At 37.6% G+C, this 18,590-nt stretch overlaps 2 protein-coding genes across 5 annotated transcripts in view; one reads left to right on the forward strand and one right to left on the reverse strand.

Annotated features, from left to right (window-relative positions):
- Positions 1 to 275: 275 nt before the first annotated feature.
- trhr2 (thyrotropin releasing hormone receptor 2) lies at positions 276 to 13,053 on the reverse strand. Its single transcript, XM_088417910.1, has 6 exons — positions 12,908 to 13,053; positions 9,136 to 9,866; positions 7,597 to 7,729; positions 7,068 to 7,219; positions 6,333 to 6,456; positions 276 to 2,495 (listed from the first exon to the last, which is right to left on the reverse strand). Exons 2-6 carry the CDS (start codon positions 9,588 to 9,590, stop codon positions 1,920 to 1,922), a joined length of 1,440 nt encoding a protein of 479 aa, XP_088274036.1. The 5' UTR covers positions 9,591 to 9,866; positions 12,908 to 13,053; the 3' UTR covers positions 276 to 1,919.
- A 4,946-nt stretch (positions 13,054 to 17,999) lies between these two features.
- Positions 18,000 to 18,590, forward strand: part of zc3h18 (zinc finger CCCH-type containing 18) — a 32,255-nt gene continuing 31,664 nt past the window's right edge. For 3 of the 4 annotated variants that reach the window (XM_088417414.1, XM_088417416.1, XM_088417417.1), the window contains exon 1: positions 18,000 to 18,153. The gene's annotated coding sequence lies outside the window, so the exon portion shown is untranslated. Of the gene's footprint in view, positions 18,154 to 18,284; positions 18,488 to 18,590 lie in introns of those variants that run through there. The other variant, XM_088417415.1, reaches the window with a different exon arrangement.

Here is an 18,590-nt window from a genome sequence, read left to right on the forward strand (position 1 = left end):
AATAAGATGCTACAAATACTTGACTGACTACTAGATGTGACTGTCCGTGACATCATAGTTCTTTTTTTTTTTGTCTGTGGATTTAGGTTTTAACTTGACTCAAAATGAGCATTAACATTTGTTTGCTTTACCATCTTCTCTTACATTCTTTGTCTGGCGGAAAAAAAACAAAAACATATGCAGTATATATATATATATATATATATATATATATATATATATATATATATATATATATATATATATATATATATATATATATATATATATATAGATATAGATATATATATATATACACACACTATTTTAGGGACGGATATGAAAAGTGATGCGAAAGTAGGCGGCCACATGACATTTACAGCACCAAACCTTACAAACACAAGATCAAGAAGTTGTGATATTGATATTTTCGAAGCAACGTTTCTAAAGAACTTCATAAAGGATGTGTAAATTCTTTGAAAAAATCAAATATTTCATTTTACCAAAGGAATGAATCCATTACTTCCATTAATCAAATTTGTACCTCATGAATGTTTCGGCAAACTGGTAAATAGTTCAATGATCATATGGACAAGCATGACAAAAAAATACTCTTCTTCTTAAGACTATTTTTACAAAATAAGTCTCAATTTTTAACTATGGCGATGGTAAGGATTTTTTACACCTTTTGAAAGTTACAAGACCAAGGGTTAGGATTAGGGTGCCGTGAAGTTGGCTATGCAAGAAAAATGGTTTCAGTCGACAGCAAGTGGCAGTGCAGCAGAAATTGTTCAGCCTTTCAGTCTTCATTCACAAAGCACAATATTTGTGCAAAGATATTTTTTCATTTAACTTTTGGTTGTTGATGTTTATTTTCATAGTTTTCTCGTCATTGGGGGAAAACCTAATTTTACATCATATAAGAGAATTGTCAGCCATATACAGTGGGCCCCCGTGTTACGAACTTAATCCGTTCAGCGGCTAGGCTCATAACGCGAATTGGCTGTATGACGGGCAAACCAAACCTATGTTAATTAGTGATTGCGTGCAACGCGTGCAAAAACCTTAGGTAAAAACGTCACGACTTTATACACATATTAAAAAATAGTAACATAATGTACAGTTAAATTAAATAACATAAATATACAAAGGAATTTACCTTTGGGGCGACGTGACTTGAGCTGGTGGTGGGTGGAGGCGGAGAGGAGCAGAGACGAACCCGCAGAATTTATTTTATTTTTTTCTTTTCTTAAACGAGAACATATCACCGGCGATTTCCTTCTCTTTAATCCATAATAGAAGAAGCCTCTCCATTTTGTTGTTGACCGAAGTTCGTCCCCTGACAAGGAAAGTCTTGCCCTTAGAAGACTTGCTTGCTTTCAAAGCTTCTTTGTTCTTGAGAATTGTACCGATTGTCGAGCGGTTACGGCCATACTCACTAGCAAGGTTAACTATGCGTGCGCCTCCTTCCTATTTTTTTATTATCTCCTGCTTCGTTTCTATTGTCATCATCCTCTTACTTCTTCCTTTATCGCCACTTGCAATTTTAGAAGCCACGTCTAACAGATAAAGTCTGCAAAGTCTTCACAACACACCAACCAGCTCGTGCCATCAAGCTAGATAAGGGCGTTCGGCCAATAGCATATCGGCATTTCTGTGATTGACGTGACGCCGGCCAATAGCATATCCGCATCTCCGTGACTGAGACCGTGACTTTGACTTTAATCGACCAATAGCATATCCGCATTTCCGTAACATGCGAAAAAAGGTGTTTTTGTTGATCCAGCAAAGCGAAAACAATTGTGCGGACACACTGACCGGCATGTTGGATGGTTCGTAAGACGAAAGGTTTGAGCGTAAGAGAGAAAAAACCACGTCGTAAGATGAAAAATACGTAAAACAGGGAGTTCGTAAACCGGGGGCCCACTGTATCTGTATATTCATGAAGCATCCAGTCGAGTTGGTGGTGTATGTGTGTCAGGAACATGAATTGTGCCATCATTTGATTGAGATTCTTTTACATCTTTTAGCAGGTACATGTCAATGGAACTGACATCCAAACAATTAGATGCTGATCTGACAAAATTCTCTGCTTTGCTGCCATTGACCACCTTTGTCTCTTGATGACCATTTCCATTATATTTTCTGTTTACATCTGTAGCACTACCTACAATAGCTCTATTAGCTTCCTCATTTGCTCCACCAATATTGGACAAGGACGTGTGTGGGTCACGGACCATACTGCAACCGGCTGGAATGGCCGACAATCTCCTCTGCTTTTCCTCTTGCTGCTTGCATTGGTAAAGCCCACGAAAAGCTGAGCGGAACTTCTGAGACATAGCATTGTATATCACAGGGTTGATTGCACTGTTGGAATAAATGCATGTTCGACAAAATAATAGGAACCAGGCATCCAAATAGGGTGTGGACACAAAAGAATTGATCAAAACTAATGTTCGATAAGGCATCCACAGTAGAGCAAATAGGATCACCACTACAGCTAGCATCTTTGTCACCTGTTGAAAGAAAGAAGAGGAAAAAATAAGAACAAAACCAAGAAGGGCAGGCTGTTCTCCAGAGATGATTGATCACCAACCATAAAGTGCCTGAAGCTTAAAAAAAAATAAAATAAAATCTGATTTTATTGCAATTACACTTCTTCACAAGACAAAAACAAATCCACCCCACTTTTTGAGAAGCACTGCTATAGGGGCAACATGGCTCGGTGGTAGAGTGGTCATCTTCAGAGGTGCGGGTTCAATCCACCGACCATCGTGACCATGTCAAAGTGTCCTTGAGCAAGTCTCTGAAATCTCAGTTGCGACTGATGTTGTGTTATCAGTAGGTAAATAAGTAGTCAGCTTTAAACGTTTTTAGTACAGTTAGTACAAACGTTCTGTTTAAGTGAATGTAAAATGTTTACCTTTTTAAAAAAAGCAACATTGATGAATCACTTACAGGTCATAGACAAAATCAAGTTTCACAACATACAAGACATTCTGGTTCAGATTCCACAAGTTGAAAATCATTGAACTTCATGTCAAATGGCTGTGTGTGTGCCTGTGAGTGTGCATCATCTTTTGGCTCCCCCTCCCAATACGACCCACTGCCACACAGTGACCATGGTAACAGCTCAGACATTTCTGAACATCATAGAGCCAAGGGGAGGATGAAGTCAGTCTGTAAGCCTCCAGTGATTAGTGTTATCAGCCTCTAATAATACCACGCACCTTTAACCTCCTACCCACCGTTGCCTCAGTGCTCTAGTTGTCATATTTTGATGGAAAAGCCTTCGCACTACCTTTGCTGCGACCATGACCATGTTTATGCCTCCTTTCATGCAGTTGTCAGTTTTTGTAACACAAAGAAAAAAACTGTTAGACCAAGCTGCCCGCTTTTCTCTATTTTCATTGAGAGGAGGTACTGTATGTCGTGTGTTTTGAGATGAGTCTTAAGTCCAAGATGTATGACAAGACAGCTGCAGCTTACTCAGCAGGTAGATAACAGGAAAAAAAATGTATGCAAAACAAATGTGTTAATTTGCAAGTAGAAGGGAAAGGTTTCTAATTATTTTGTGATGAGCAGACCAACACTGGATAATTTGAATATGGAAATGAATGACGTGGCAGCAAGCTACTGGGGTCTAATATAACAAAAAGATAAGGGAATTTCCACTCCAAGATTAAGAAAAAAAATGCTCTGCCCACTGAATCAAAAAGTTAAATATACTGTATTTAGCTCACTGCACTGTCAAAATGCTGCAAGTAACAATGACTCCATATCTTCTTCTTCAAGATGTGCATCAGAAGATCATAGCCCAGGGGACTCAAATAAGATTAAAACTGTTTGGAAATCTGACAACACACAGTTTTAATCTCCATTCATAAAAGCGCATTTCTTCAGTGTGCAAAAGTTTATCAATATCCAATCAGATTATGTTGGCCTATCATATGATGTATGAAAGAGTATGAAGTGGCTGTTGAAGAACTGAGAGGGGAAAATCAGCAGCAGCATTAAGTACGCGTCTTTGTAAATCCAAAATCACATTATGTGAATCTTCTGCTCTTAGATGGAGGCCCTTGACTATAAGAGATTGTGATCTTTTAAAAGTCAGACCTCAGGCACAGTGCTCAAACAGGGACAAACACAGTGACTCCGGGTGAGGGTATGACAGTCATTTGCTTGAGAAGGTAAAGCTCTCAAAGCATAATGTTCTGGATTAGAGATGACTGTGTTGTTTATTAAACTGCTTTTCACTTCTAGCCATCTGACAGAGGTCAATTTCAAACAGTTACACATGAACACTGTTAAGGAAAGAACCCTCCCCAATAATCGCTGTAATTATTTGTAACTGGCATGAAAACGGGTTTGGAATTCAACTTTGCTAACGCTTGCCTGTGTTGTTTTTTTCACAAGGAAATTTAGAACAAATGTAAACAAATCGGTACAGCCGAACGTTCTTTAACTGTGTTATTTTTTCGTTGCAACAAGAACAAACTTTAAAATTGTTGGCAAATATTTGGGACTCATTTGGCAACCGTTTGCGACATTGAACAAATCCGGATGACCCCCTGACATGCACACTCGTGGGCCTCTACACACCAAGCCGATGTCAAAAGTCGCAAACTCATTGTGCGCTGTTTGCTTGGGGTGGCACACAGGTGCTCAAGGCCCGGGGGCCATATCCGGCCTGCCACATCATTATATGGGACCGGCAAAATGCTAATTATGGCTTCGAGGTTCTGACTTTAATATCAAATTTGGAAGTTGTCTTTAACTTCTAAAAGGTTTTGGGGTTTTGGCGCCCATGCATGCGCGGAGCAAATAGAACAACCCCCGCCTCGGTGCGCATACCGCTTTAAAACAATCACATGACCAATGCCTGAACTGCGTCAACACGGCAAAAACGCGCTAAACTGTATTCATAAGGAAGTGCGTTTGTCAACACGACGCAACTGAAACGATCCAAATCTCACGGTTGCTTGTGAATGTCTTTGTGGATTATGGAGCACCTCCGGGGGAAACGAAAGTTGTCTGCCGTGTGGGACCAATTTGAGCATATCTCGAAGATTATGCTATTAATCTTAATATATTAAACCTTGTTGTTTTGTTCCATTCTAGTTCAACTTATTTTGAAGGTAACTCTGACTTTACTATTCACTTTATTTTACTGTAGATGAAATGTCGCATTTGTTTGCGGGTGCTCAAACAACCGGGCCTTGTTTGGACCATCATCACAGCTCTCTGCAACCATATCTGGCATGTTATTTAGCTTTTTTTGTTTGTTTGTTTTTGGAAATTGTTTTTTTTTTTTTTAATTTAAATTTTTTTTTGTAAATGATTTTTGTGGATGATCCGTGGCAGCACTTAGACAATAAAGTGGGAAGACTTGGAAGAAGTGAACCTGCAAATGCATTATTTGAAGTGCGGCAATACTTAGGAAAGAGGAATAATGGACTCAAAATCCTTTGGTTGAGTGGACCCCCGTGTTACAGCATCCCTGGTTTATGTTTTTTTCATGTTGCAATGTGGAATACTGAGTTTTTTTTGTCCCCTCTTTATGGTATTTTCCCGGTTTTGCGACAAAAACAACCGTCATGACCGTTATTTTCTGTTGCAGTCCCTGCAACGCGTCACTACAATGCTGTTCTGCTATTGGTCGGCGTCTCCTCACGGAGATGGTGGACTGCAATTGGTCGGCCTCACGGAACGGTAAAGCTTTGTTCTATCGTGGTGGTTACATAACCATATTTATAGTGCATTTTACTGCTTAATTTAAACTTGAATGGGTTAGCCATGGATCCCAAGATTGCTAGTGATGTTAAAGAGAGCTGTAAGAAGATGATTTATATGGAGATGAAGCTGGAGATAATCAAGAAATACGAAGCTACCCTTACTGGGGAATATGGGCATTACAAGCGCCGCTCAAAGGTAAATAAATTCTTTCTATATGTTTTATTTATGATGTTTTCTGATTGTATACATGTATACATGTACTGTTAAACTAAATCAGTTCCAAAACATCATTATTTCGGTTGTGGCCCATGCAGCCCGGTACCAGTTGATCCACGGACTGGTACTGGGATGTGGACTGGTGGTTGGGGACCACTGGGTTACACTTTTTTTTTTTAATATTAAGGAGGAACCGGCTTCTTCAGCTTACTAGAGCTTTGCTAAACATAAAAGATCAAATAAAATAAAACAAAATATCAACTATAGCAACAGCCCTAAAATGTTTGAGAACCCCAAGAAGCCAGATCATAATCAGGAACAATAAACAGTTAAAGAATAAATAGGGGTCAAACCAATGACAAATGCAGAAGCAGATGACAATGTCCTAGTGTGGCTCAGACCTGTTTCCTGGTGGACAGTGCACTTCTCAAGCGACGTGGCCGACCGTTCTTTCCAAGTTTTGTGACCTCTCGACAGCTTTGGCGCAGTGTGGTGGCACTGGTTTCGGGTTGGTTTGGCATAGGTCTGAAAAACACATGAACTTGTTCATATTCCAAACTGTCCAATATTATTCCATCGTCTATATTTATTTACATCTGAATGCTTAGAAATTGGAAATGTGGAGTAATTCGCAAGATAATATTTCAACTGTTATTATAATATTCTGTAAGTCAGCAACATAGAACACGATTTTATTAGGATGCTGTCCTACATAAAAATAATTTTAAAAAAAACACACCATGTGTAAAGATGTTACTGTACCAGTACTGTCAGAAAAGCAAGCAAGCACATCTATCCATTTATAAACAGCACTGAAAGACGCTCACTTAGTCACATAAAAAAACACACTTGTAGATACAGTAGGCTACAGAATACAAGGGTGCAGGGTGAGCAGTGCCTCATTTGCATAACACAGAAAAGCCCTCGCAAAAATTAATAATTTCAACCAATGTGATTTGGATTGCTTAATGTGGTTGAATCCTTCATCATTCAAGTCATTTGATCAAAGAATTTAAGTAACTTTCTATGATGGCATTTGGGAAGTGTTTAAAATGGTGAATTAAATACATAATGTGCCTACCACAATAGCTGAACGACATTGTAAAAAAACAAACAAAAAAAGAAACTGTAATTACCCGAGGTAGAGAATCCGTGCTATCAGTCCGTAGAGCACGATAGCAAGAAGTAATGGCACAACATAGAAAATAGCAAAGTCGATGAGGTAGATGGGTAAGTAGAGCTCCCTCTTCACCTTGTACCCACACTGAATATGTCCATCCAGGCTCACCTGACACATTTAGTGGAGGAATACAGTAGACTGAACATTAGAATGGTCATTTGCATTTTGCATCAGCACACTGAAAATACTGCTTTCAAAACAGCATTTGAGATCCACTTGTTGAGCAAGCTTTCGTGCAAAAGAGGACCTCTTTAACATCTCATGCCTCGTAAAGGTTACCTCTATTGATTGGAGGACTGCTAAGTATGTTCAAGATGGAACACATTTTCAAAATATAATATAACCTGACTGCTCTATTGTTTTGCAGTGTTTCAAGTACAAACACTTGTCCTTTTTGCGTTTCATATTCCAAATCATTCTAAAGGTTGCCTCCGGTTGCTTGTCAATATATTGGCTACTTTTGTTGTAAAATACATTACTCTTACCTGAATATCCACAAGGAAGAACCATAATATGCAGTAAATACAGGTGAAGATCCAAACCCCTGCAATTATCCTCTTGGCCCTGGACACTGTGCACACAGTCTGGGCCTTCATTGGGTGGCAGATAGCAATGTACCTGCACATGCGAACAAAAAATTGCAATACAAACATTATGACCGACTCTTTGACAATGATATACAGGGAGGTGTGAATCTCTTGCTGTGTTTAAAAAAAAAAAAAAAAAAAAACATTAAAAAACTACAATGCTGCAAAGATAAATCAAAAAATTATAAACGGACAATTTGCCAAAATATGTAATTCTTCATTCATTCTTAATTTGTTATTAATCGCAGCTTTTAGTTCTTTTTTTGGGGTATACTGTATAATTCATTTGTACATTTACTGGATAACATCATATTTCTTTTATGTTTTTTATTCATAGAGAACAAGGGGGAGATTTATGAACTTCTTCCCACTTCTTTTCAACATACAACTTGCGTTTAACTAATACAGTATATATACCTTTTCCTCTGATTTTGTTTATTTTGATGGATTTTGTGTTTATATGTTCAATAGAATCAATCTAGCAATCAGTCAATCAATCAATCATAAGGCGCACCGTATACACAATTCTAACACTTTAGTACGCAAATCACTTGTGACCCTTGTTTAGCATCTAGTTTTCCTCTCCCTTAGTTGTTCTGCAGATTATTGCTTAAATCGTTGACATTATGAAGAAACATTTTTGAATATGAATCCAATCAAAATCTTATATAATTTAAATTTTTCAAAGTATGAACATTTTGCCCTAAGAACATCTTTTTACATCTGAAATTACTGTGTTTTTTTTCAGTGAGATTTATGGAATGATGCTTTATGAACTCGAATGACATTCAGTTCACGTACAGCTGTGCATTTTCAAAAGTTAATAGCTTCAATTTCTTGACCTCTTTATGTGCTGGAGGTCATTTGAGTTTGAAGATGTTTCTAAATTTTTGAAAGTAGTTTTACAAAGACAAACAAACGTTGATACTGATTTTCATTTGATTCATGTGCATATTTTACGAATGTGGGATGAAGCCAGAGTACTTGGGGGTCAATTTCGACCCGATTTGGGCCAATCATTTATAAACATCTAACAAAAAGCATTAAAAAAAAACAAAAAAACCAGAAGGCTAAAGATTACCTTAGAATGTCAAAAAAAGGTAGCGGTTCAAAGCGGCACCATTTGTTCATTCGTAGGTGCTTGCAAATGTATTCAATGGCAAAGTTTGATTGTTTGACCCTTGAAACCCAGGGATTCAAGAAAACCCATGCTCGCTCCAGACTGACACTTCCACACTTCAGTACTGTGCCGATCATCTACGACGCCATCTTGGTCAAATTCACGTTGAATGATTATTAAGACAGGGTAGGACTCAACCAATGAAAGCAAATGAACAACAAACGCAACTGAAGAATTTACATTTGAAAAAATACTGACACATAGTAGAGACTGCCAAAAACAGAGGAAAAATGTTTGAGATGATTGGCCATCCTCACCTTTCCACAGTGAATGCGGTGATGGAGCAGGATGACACATTGATGCCCAAGTACTGCAGGTAGGTGATTCCCAAGCAGCCGGCATGTCCAAACACCCAGGTTCCCATGAGACTGTCTGCAATGTTAGGAAGTCCCGCTGCTACTAGTACAGTTAGGTCAGCTATGGCCAGGCTAACCAGGTAACAATTTGTTGGCGTTCTCATGTATCGGGTGGTCAGGACAACAAGGACCACCATTATATTCCCCACAATGCCAACACCACACACAAGCAGGACCAAGAAGGCCGAAACGGTCTTGTACTCGAGGGACTGGGAAATTGCAATGCTGGGACTGAGGGAAATGTTGGTTGGGGTGTCAACTTTGGAGCTCACATTGACAGTCATGTCTAATTGAAAAGCTGCACTGTTTTTTTTGTTTGTTTGCTTTTTTTTACCAAGGGTGAGATAATAAAGCATACAATCATTTAACTAAAAAAAAAAAAGTTTGGGGACATTGTGCTTTCCCTGCATTTAGAGCTGACTCATCTCATGCCATTTGATTTCAAATTAATGGAATGCCATTCATTACTTAAAAAACAAAAAAATTGCTACTGTTTTTTTAGTCTGTAATTGATTTGATCGTCAGGTCTTTGTTTTAAACGAAAGTAAATATAAACACAAAAGTTAACTAATATAACACTAAAGGTGATTGTCTCTCAATTTCTGAAAAGTCCCAGGCCCCCAATCAGTCACCTAGAAAAGGAATAAAACAGAGAAAAGACAATAAAGGGATCAATTTGTATGAACTATGTATCCTTCCTAAAATACTTAGCCGTAGTACATCACCAGAGCGAATTCTTGCGTCAATGGAATTGATCATTCTAATTGTGTTGGTTGATTAAACATGATCAAAAGGAAAAATACACTTGCGGGGGTGTCAAGCTTAGTTTTGTCGCAGCAGACCACATCACAGTTATGGTTTCCTTTGAAGGACCATTAGGACTGTGAACATGCATAATTGTATTGTATTATTACATGGCAAGTTGATGGATAACTACATTTGAAATCAGAGGCCTGTAAAATTTTGAAACAACTAGGTTGTTTTTTCCAACTACAGTGTAGTTTAACATAAGGTGTAGTTACAACATCTTCATCACAGCTTTTTTAAAAAATGGCAATGGGTATAGAAATGGTAGCAATAAGATGAAATGGCATCCCAGCAGTTCATTACATACCTATCTATACATTCATACAATTTCTTCTCAATTAACCATCTAGAATGTTCTAGTGAAAAATATTGATATGTGCTACATACAGTATGTGTGTTACTATAGATTACAGTACACTGATTCCTATTGATTGTGGCCGTTTGGTGATGATTTTCACTTCTTTCGCCCGTTTTTGGCAGTGGTTCTCAAAGTGATAATTTGGGTTATGAATTATATATATATATATATATATATATATATATATATATATATATATATATATATATATATATATATATATATATATATATATATATAATAGTACTTTGTCCAGACTTATTAAATAAAGTGTGAAAATACATCCCTGGCATCTTTCTTCTTCAATCTTTTAAAAGTAATAACACTAATATATTTTCAACTTTATGGGGGGTTTTCCCCCCGCAAATATTTACAATGGGGTTCCTTGGAAAATTTGCTTTCTAAAAAGGATCGCTGACACCAAAATGTTGGAGAATTCCCAGTCTATGGAATTTACAGTCCCGGTGGTATATCTTGGTGGAAATGAAAGTAGTATTTTTTTTTAACTAATTTTCCAAGTATCCTAGACTTTTAAACACGTGATATATGCGTTTTACATTTTATTTTTTTCCTAAAAAAAAAAAACTACAAAAAAAAAAGAATCGGTAGTGAAAGGGTTAAGAGGGATGGGTGACTAAAAATTGCTAGCTATATCTTGTATCTCAGTTTTGTGAGATACAAATGTGAAGACAATTTGCAAGAATCTTGACGTTAATGCAGATGTTTTGCGTTTGGGGGCCACATAAAATGATGTCTTAGGCCCGGATGCCCCCCAGGTCTAGAGTTAGACTCCTGAGCATTAAAGCAATGCCATAACATCTGTTTTTTAGAAAAGAGCAGAAGGAAAAGAGCCAATTTTTTGGCTTGTAAGGACACTTGTACAAGAGGGCTGCATTCACACTGCTTAAAATGTCAGAAGCTTGAGGACTTGTGAGTGAGGTAAAGTGTGATTGCTGACTTTGAGGTCAATTTCATTCATTAAACCTTTAGAAACCTGGGTATATTTTGAGGTTGTCTTCTTCGTGATAAAATATTAAAACATAATGACCGGCGTACAACACTGAAAGTGAAAAAGGCACACGATGCTCTCCTGCCGCAACTAGGCAAAGCATAAGTACATATTGGACTTTCTCTCATGAGGACTGCCACGAATAAATTGAGGTGGACATGAAATGAAAAAGTAATTTAGTTACACTCGGCCATTAATCAAAATGTATCAAACTCATGTCAGAGCACACACACAAAAAAAATAAAATAAGAGACCTTCTGCTTCTACTTGAAATAATGTTTCCAAGGCACCCCATTTGCATTCTGATATAAATTGCGACTGACGCATTTTGTTCCATAGTTATTTAGACTTCCATTATCTCAGGGACGAAGCATATACCGGTGGACCAAGGGAACACACTGGACTGAATACCCGTCATTCACAGGGCTGAAAAAAAGAATCTTAAAAAAATTCACATAAATTACCAGAGTCCACACACACATTAATGTTTTCCCATGAAGCTTTTTTTTTTGCTTCTGTTTTACCCCCCTCATTTGCACTTCACAATTCATTTTGCCAAAATGATTTGTCTAAAGTTTTGCTGTAAGTAATTGAGAAGCTCCTTAGAATCTTGTATAATCAGTTAATCTCTGCCCTTTCAAATAACTACATCACAAAAAAGACATCTAATTTAACAAAATGGGTGATATTTTATTGCAAATTAAGAATGTGGCATGAAAACTATCCCAACCTCCCTTGTCAAATGTCTTATTTAGTTTTTTAGTTTTGTGTTTTAGTTTGTCTCTTCGGCGAAACTGGTTCAAGGATGCCATTGTGGATTTGTGATACCCTTTGAGACTTTTGTGATTAAGAACTGAAATATAAATAAATTGGAGTTGACCCAATAATGGGAGATCTTTCATTCTGATTCTTGCCACATGCTTGTACAAATATTGACAAAAGAATGAAATAGTTTGACATGAAGCTGTGTTTCAGGACAAAAAGGATTGTTATTATATGTGAGAAATGACTTGAGACCGCATTGATCGGTGTGGCCGTGAAAGTAAATGCTTGTCTGTCTCTCACTAGTCTGGCGGACAACAGAATTGAACTCAACACCACCAGAAATTGTTAGGAAAAGCTACGGTGCATATTACGAGTGAGGAACGTTTCTCCGAATGTGTCACCAATTGATTTGGACAATAAAATTCTATACTGTATGTATCTATGCATACTACATGCATAATACTGGAATTCAATTAATCAATCAATTATAATTTGAAAAACAGATGTTATACAGACAAAAACGTTTAAAGGTTCCAGTAGGTTATTTCATATCACAAGGTAAATATATTAATCCTCATTTTCTTTCTTATTTGTCTCAATAGATTCCTGTTTTGTGTGTCAAAGCCTTTTTAAATGTAAAATGGAATGAATGTGTCAATTTGACGTAATACTATTTCACATATGTTCGTCCTAAACTTAATTGGTGTAAAAAAAAATAATTTAAAGTTACTCACCTTAAGTCTCCCTGCAAAGTGTTACTGTATCTTCATCCTGAATCCTTATCAACAGTTTCTTTCGTTACATGATCAAAAGTCTTACCATTTCCCCATGTGTGACAGGTTGCAGCGAAGAAATTCAATGTGACACTATATGTAGTCTACCTGCTGTAATTCTCCTTCGCAAGATAAGTCACCCGTCACCACTCAGTACAACTTGGGAAGCAGAGTGTTTGACTTCAAAATAAAAGCGTATACCTTCAAAGTAAGTTAGAGACAGCGTGTGGTTGACTTGCAATCTTTACAATGCACGTTTCTCACAGTATATACAACTGACTCATTAATTGATAACTCACTCCTGTTGCAGTTATTCATTCTTTATCAAACAAAATAGTATTTTATAACGATAGGGTCGGTGACATATGTAAGAACGATTAAAATCGGTGATTGGCATTTTGTATTAGATTGTTCCAAATTTACCTGATGGGCCTACAGTTTTTTTTAGTCATTTAGTTGCAGGGCGGAACTTTATACATGCGAGTGAGTGCGTTAGCTTGGTACACCATCGACTATGTAGGCCAAACTCACCAAAGACTCAAAGAACATAAATCAAAGAACATACTTTTGGTACCTTGAAACACGTTGTATTCGCGCTCAGTTCTTCTGCACAGTGTCAATTGTGTAAAATGAACGAATGAATAAGTAAATAAATAAATAAATTGAAGTGTTCATATAGGCAGAAACCTACCAATGAATTGGAGAGTAGAAAACTTTTGTTTTGCAGATCAGTGAGAGAACGTAAATTTTCTGTTTGTGTTGATGTCCTATTAGGTAAATTTTGGTTCGACAAAAGCAGACAGAAAGGATATTCTTCCACTGCTGATTGTGCCATCGCTGTGATTTTAGCAAAAGAACCGTCATTCAGTGCTGGACTAAAAAAAAACAAGTATGCCGTAACATTGAAAATGAAATCGGTGCAGGGTCAATTCACAGAAAACATATGATGACACTGACTTGTGAATGAATAAACACACACGATTTGTATTTAATAATCAAACATTTCCGAGAATCCCCGATGAAGAACCTCGTTGTAACAGTTGGAAATGCGAATGCTGACCCCAAGCGGACAACAACAATACCTGCACCCTAAAACTGAAATACTGTACTGATCCAGAAATTGAGAGAATTACTGCTACTACAACTACTGCTTTACTTAAGTAAATCCAAAACAAACTATAAATGTATCGAAGTACAAAAGTTAAAACTATATTGTTACTGTCAAACTTATCAAATACATAGTTATTAACTTCCATTGGGCTGGTAGTAAGGGAAATCCTAGCTCTGCAAGCTAAATTGAAAGGGTTCTAGCCCCAGCATGAGTACATGGACAGCTTTGCATCTGCCAAAGTAGTTGATACCTGAAAAAAAAATACAGCCTGGTTTTCTTCATATTTTAGGGAGAGTATTTTTTTTATTCTTACTTTTTTTAAATACTGGAATATTTTGTTTTTTTAGGCTGGAGTCAGATACTATGCTTTTGCCACGAATCATTCTTGCAGAAGACAATCGCAAAAAACAAAAATTATATGTATGTATGTATATATATCGTTCAAATGATGGTATGGATGGAGAATATCTTGTTTGAAATAAAATATTTTCCATAAAAAGGTAAAAAACAAAACAAAAAATCAACAAAAACAAAAATAAAAAATACTCAGGCAAGTACAGATGGAAAAAAGTAGGGGGATTATAAAAGTAATTCTTCATACTTCTCTTGTTGTCCACTACCACAGTCTTTTAAAGCATTTTTGTAGTCACTTTGGGCCCCCTTTTTTTAAGACAGCCCCTGTGCCTTCCAAATAAAACATTTGTGCAACTCACACCTCTTCATTTCAGTGTCAGTCCAAGTGTGTTGGCTCGTTTGGGGCACCTGTTATATGGAAGCGAAATGTATGAAAGACCAAAAGAGTAAAACTTCAATAAGGTAATATTTGGTTTAACATTGTCGTTCTTCATAAAATGACTTTTGTTTCTCAGCTAACATTTTTTCTAAATTTAAAAATAAAATGTTTACAAAGTGATTGTCCACCATGTCAGTTCATCACTGGGCTTAGTCCTTCAGTCAAACTAATTGGATCTTTACTCATCTGCCAAAATACTCACCCACAAGATACTGTGTTCAATAACCTGATCCACCAGATGAAAGGATAGACTTTCTCCTTTCTGTCCTTTTCCATCCTTTTATAACTATAATCAGCTGTAGAAAAGGGTAGAATTACAAAATTCAGCCATTTCCCCAAAATGGACTTTCGAACTTTGTGGATCTGATATTTTAAATAGGGCATTGTTGTCATCGATTTGTGATTGGGCATTAGTAAAGTAGCTCCCACACTAGTCAACAGTGTTGGGAGTAATGCAGTATATAGTAATGTAATTACTGTAATGCATTACTTTTTTCTGTGACGCAGTAGTGGGATATATTACACACAAAAATATTTTATTAGGTACAAATGAGAGGATCGCAAAACATTTTTAACCTGAAAGTCTTGTTTCCCACCAAATTCACCATAAACATCACAAGATCGGAGAAGAAATGTCCAGGGTAAAATAATTACTTCCTGTTATTGGTATCTACTACAGCTAAGATGCGAGCGGCAGCAGCAGACAACATAAGTAATAAATAATGCATTACAGTACGGTTTTGAAGTAACACTGCTAGCCAATTACAGTTGATAAGAATCCGATACTTCCATCCATCCCATCCTTTTTCTAGAGCCGATTATCTTCACAAGGACCATAGGCTTGCTGGTGACTTCGGGCAGTAGGCGGGGGCCACCCTGAACTGGTTGCCAGCCAATTGCAGGGCACACAGAGATAAACAAGCATTCACACACCCAATCACACCTAAAGACAATTTTGTGTGTCAAATACACCTGCCATGCATGTTTTTGGCATGTGGTAGCCAGAGTGCCCAGGAAGAAGCCAAGTGGGCTTGGGGAGAACATGCAAACTCCACACAAGAAGGCTGGAGTCAGCTGGATTCAAACCCGGATCCCTTGACTGTGAGGCGGACGAGCTAACCCAGACATGGGCATACTACGGCCCGCGGGCCATATACGGCCCACTGCTCCACTAAGCAACCTCCGATACTTCCCTTCTTGAAAAAAGTATACTTGTTTTTGGCAGTGAATGGGGAAAGAGTGGTCACCAGCATGAGCATTTGTTTCCGTTCATGCTTGACTGTTATGTGAACTTCCACCTCATGAAAAGCACCACTCCTTTCACTTGGTCTTCTATCCCTCCATGTAGTTTGAGTGACCATCTCTAACTTTACGCATTGAAACCATGGTTGGACTAAGCTCAGGTGGGGGCCTATACATACATATATATATACATACATTTATATATATATATATATATATATATATATATATATATATATATATATATATATATATATATATATATATATATATATATATATATATATATACACACATACACACACATATATGTGTGGTGTGTGTTAATTTCATTTTATAATAAATTGTGAAAGTATTCAGTACTCTTCAATAAAGCAATCAATTCTATCAGATTAATATATTTTTAAAGATGTAATAATTTTGAGATGTGTCAAAATGCATTGTGTCTACAACTGCTTGCATACAAGACGATGAAGCCAGCAAAGCTAAATCAGCATTTAATACTATAATGCTTGGCAAATTAGCTTTCTAAAAGGGGTCCCTGACTCCAAACAGTTTGAAAACCCCTGACAGTCAATTGCCTTGGTCACCTTATAGATCACTTGCCCACCGAATACAAAGACACTGTCCTAGGCACTGTCAAGACAATCTCACATGGGTCTAACTATTCTCTGATTAGGGTCTACTACTGTATATATCAGGGGTCGACAACATGGTGCCTGTGGACACCGTGATTTTCTATAAATTTTACAAACAATTATACATGTATTACATGTTCATTATATATTAGACTCGATTTACGTATTTACTACAGTTGTTCCTGAATTATTGTGAAAAATGGTGAACCTGATCAGATTCTTCACGTAAACTGGTAGCCCTTCGTATTACTCAGTACCAAAGAAGTAGCTCTCATTTTCAAAAAGGTTAGGGACCCCTGGTAATATCAACTATATACAGGAAATGAAAGAAATCGCAATGACATGCCATGCATAATACTCGCGGTCTTGTTGGTAGTTATATTATTAGTTATGCAATGTATATATTAATCAAGTAATAAAGGATTGCGTAGCAAGTCCATCGTTCAGTTTTTGTTTTTGGAGAGGCGTGGGGGGGCTCTTTGGTCCTTGGTCTTCTTGGTCTCGAAACGACTGTAGAGCTTTTCTCCTCTCAGTTTATTATTTTCCCTTTTCAGTTGTTCAATTTCCAATTTTGTCTGTTTTAGAACGTCTTTGTGACAGTTAACATCCGCCCCAAGCTGCTCGACTGTCGAGGTTAACTTGTCAATGCGCCGTAATGTTGAACCTGTTTCCATCATAAGCTCAATAGCTGAAATCCTCTGGGACGTCTCTTGTAGATAAGGGGTTGGTGACGAAAAATCGGCGCTACCGCTGGAAATCCGGTCACTGTTGTCTTTTGAGTCCCCTTTGTATCGTTTGGAGACCGACTTCCGGGTTGTGTTGTTACTTTGGAATTTAGAGGGGTCCATCGCGCACTCGGGAGATTCACTAAGTTCAAAATCGAATAAATTCATTTCTGTAGAGTTTTCGGCGTCACTCACTTTGACGTTTACCGGCGTTCTCTTCTTTCCCATAGAATCCCTAGCCAGCTTGTACTCAACTTTCAAACGATTATCACCTCGGCTCTTCGAATTCCCTTTTTCCATTTTGACGTTTTACAATAACCAAATATTGAAGCAATGGTCACTTCGTTACTGGTAAAGACAATAAAATTTTTAGCATGTTCTGGTTGTCTAACCACCAAACGACATTGAGTGATTAACGGAGAATAGACTGGATTTCAAATATCACATATCTGACAAGCGTAACCCCACCCTCCAGTCAGCAAGTCTCCCTGGCGCGGCGTTTTTGCGTTTCCCAGTCGTGTCTTTATGACGTCAGCTAACGGCAACCCTCGCTGTGTCGAGTGGGGTGTCTTATTTTCTCATCCTATCGGTTAAATTATATCGTGTATGAGTAATTATAGACTTCAAACGCCTATACCAGTGCGGAAGGATAGTTCTTAACGCAACGGTGACGCGTTTGAGAAGTTCCGGCTGGCAAGGTGAAAGCGAGATTTTCTTCATAGTTAGCATAGAGGCTTATAGCTTACCACCGAAGCAGGCGCTCATTGTTAGTGAATTGTTGATAAATGTATAGGTGCACTGATGTTGCACAAGTAATTATGGGCCGAATTACAGAACCTAAAGCTAACCATATTTTGCGATAATGTTCAGAAAATTGTTGATTGTCGTTCGATTTTGACCACTATGCTTCCATCGCACTGTGGGCCTTGTTACCGACTAGCACGAGCAGGCTATTAGCGTGCTTACCAGTCAATGACCCAGCAGTGAATTATGTAGTGTAGTCGGCACCGTTATCCAAAACTGTACGCACGAGTAAGTGACTATCTAGGGTACATTTAGATTTCTGATACCCTAAACCTTTATAACCAACTATCAATTTGGCCTGTGTGCTAATGCTATGGGAAGGCTTTACTTG

This window comes from Hippichthys cyanospilos, chromosome 6 (assembly GCF_059441005.1).
Source record: "Hippichthys cyanospilos isolate Australia breed blue-spotted pipefish chromosome 6, RoL_Hcya_1.0, whole genome shotgun sequence".
Lineage (NCBI taxonomy): Eukaryota > Metazoa > Chordata > Actinopteri > Syngnathiformes > Syngnathidae > Hippichthys > Hippichthys cyanospilos.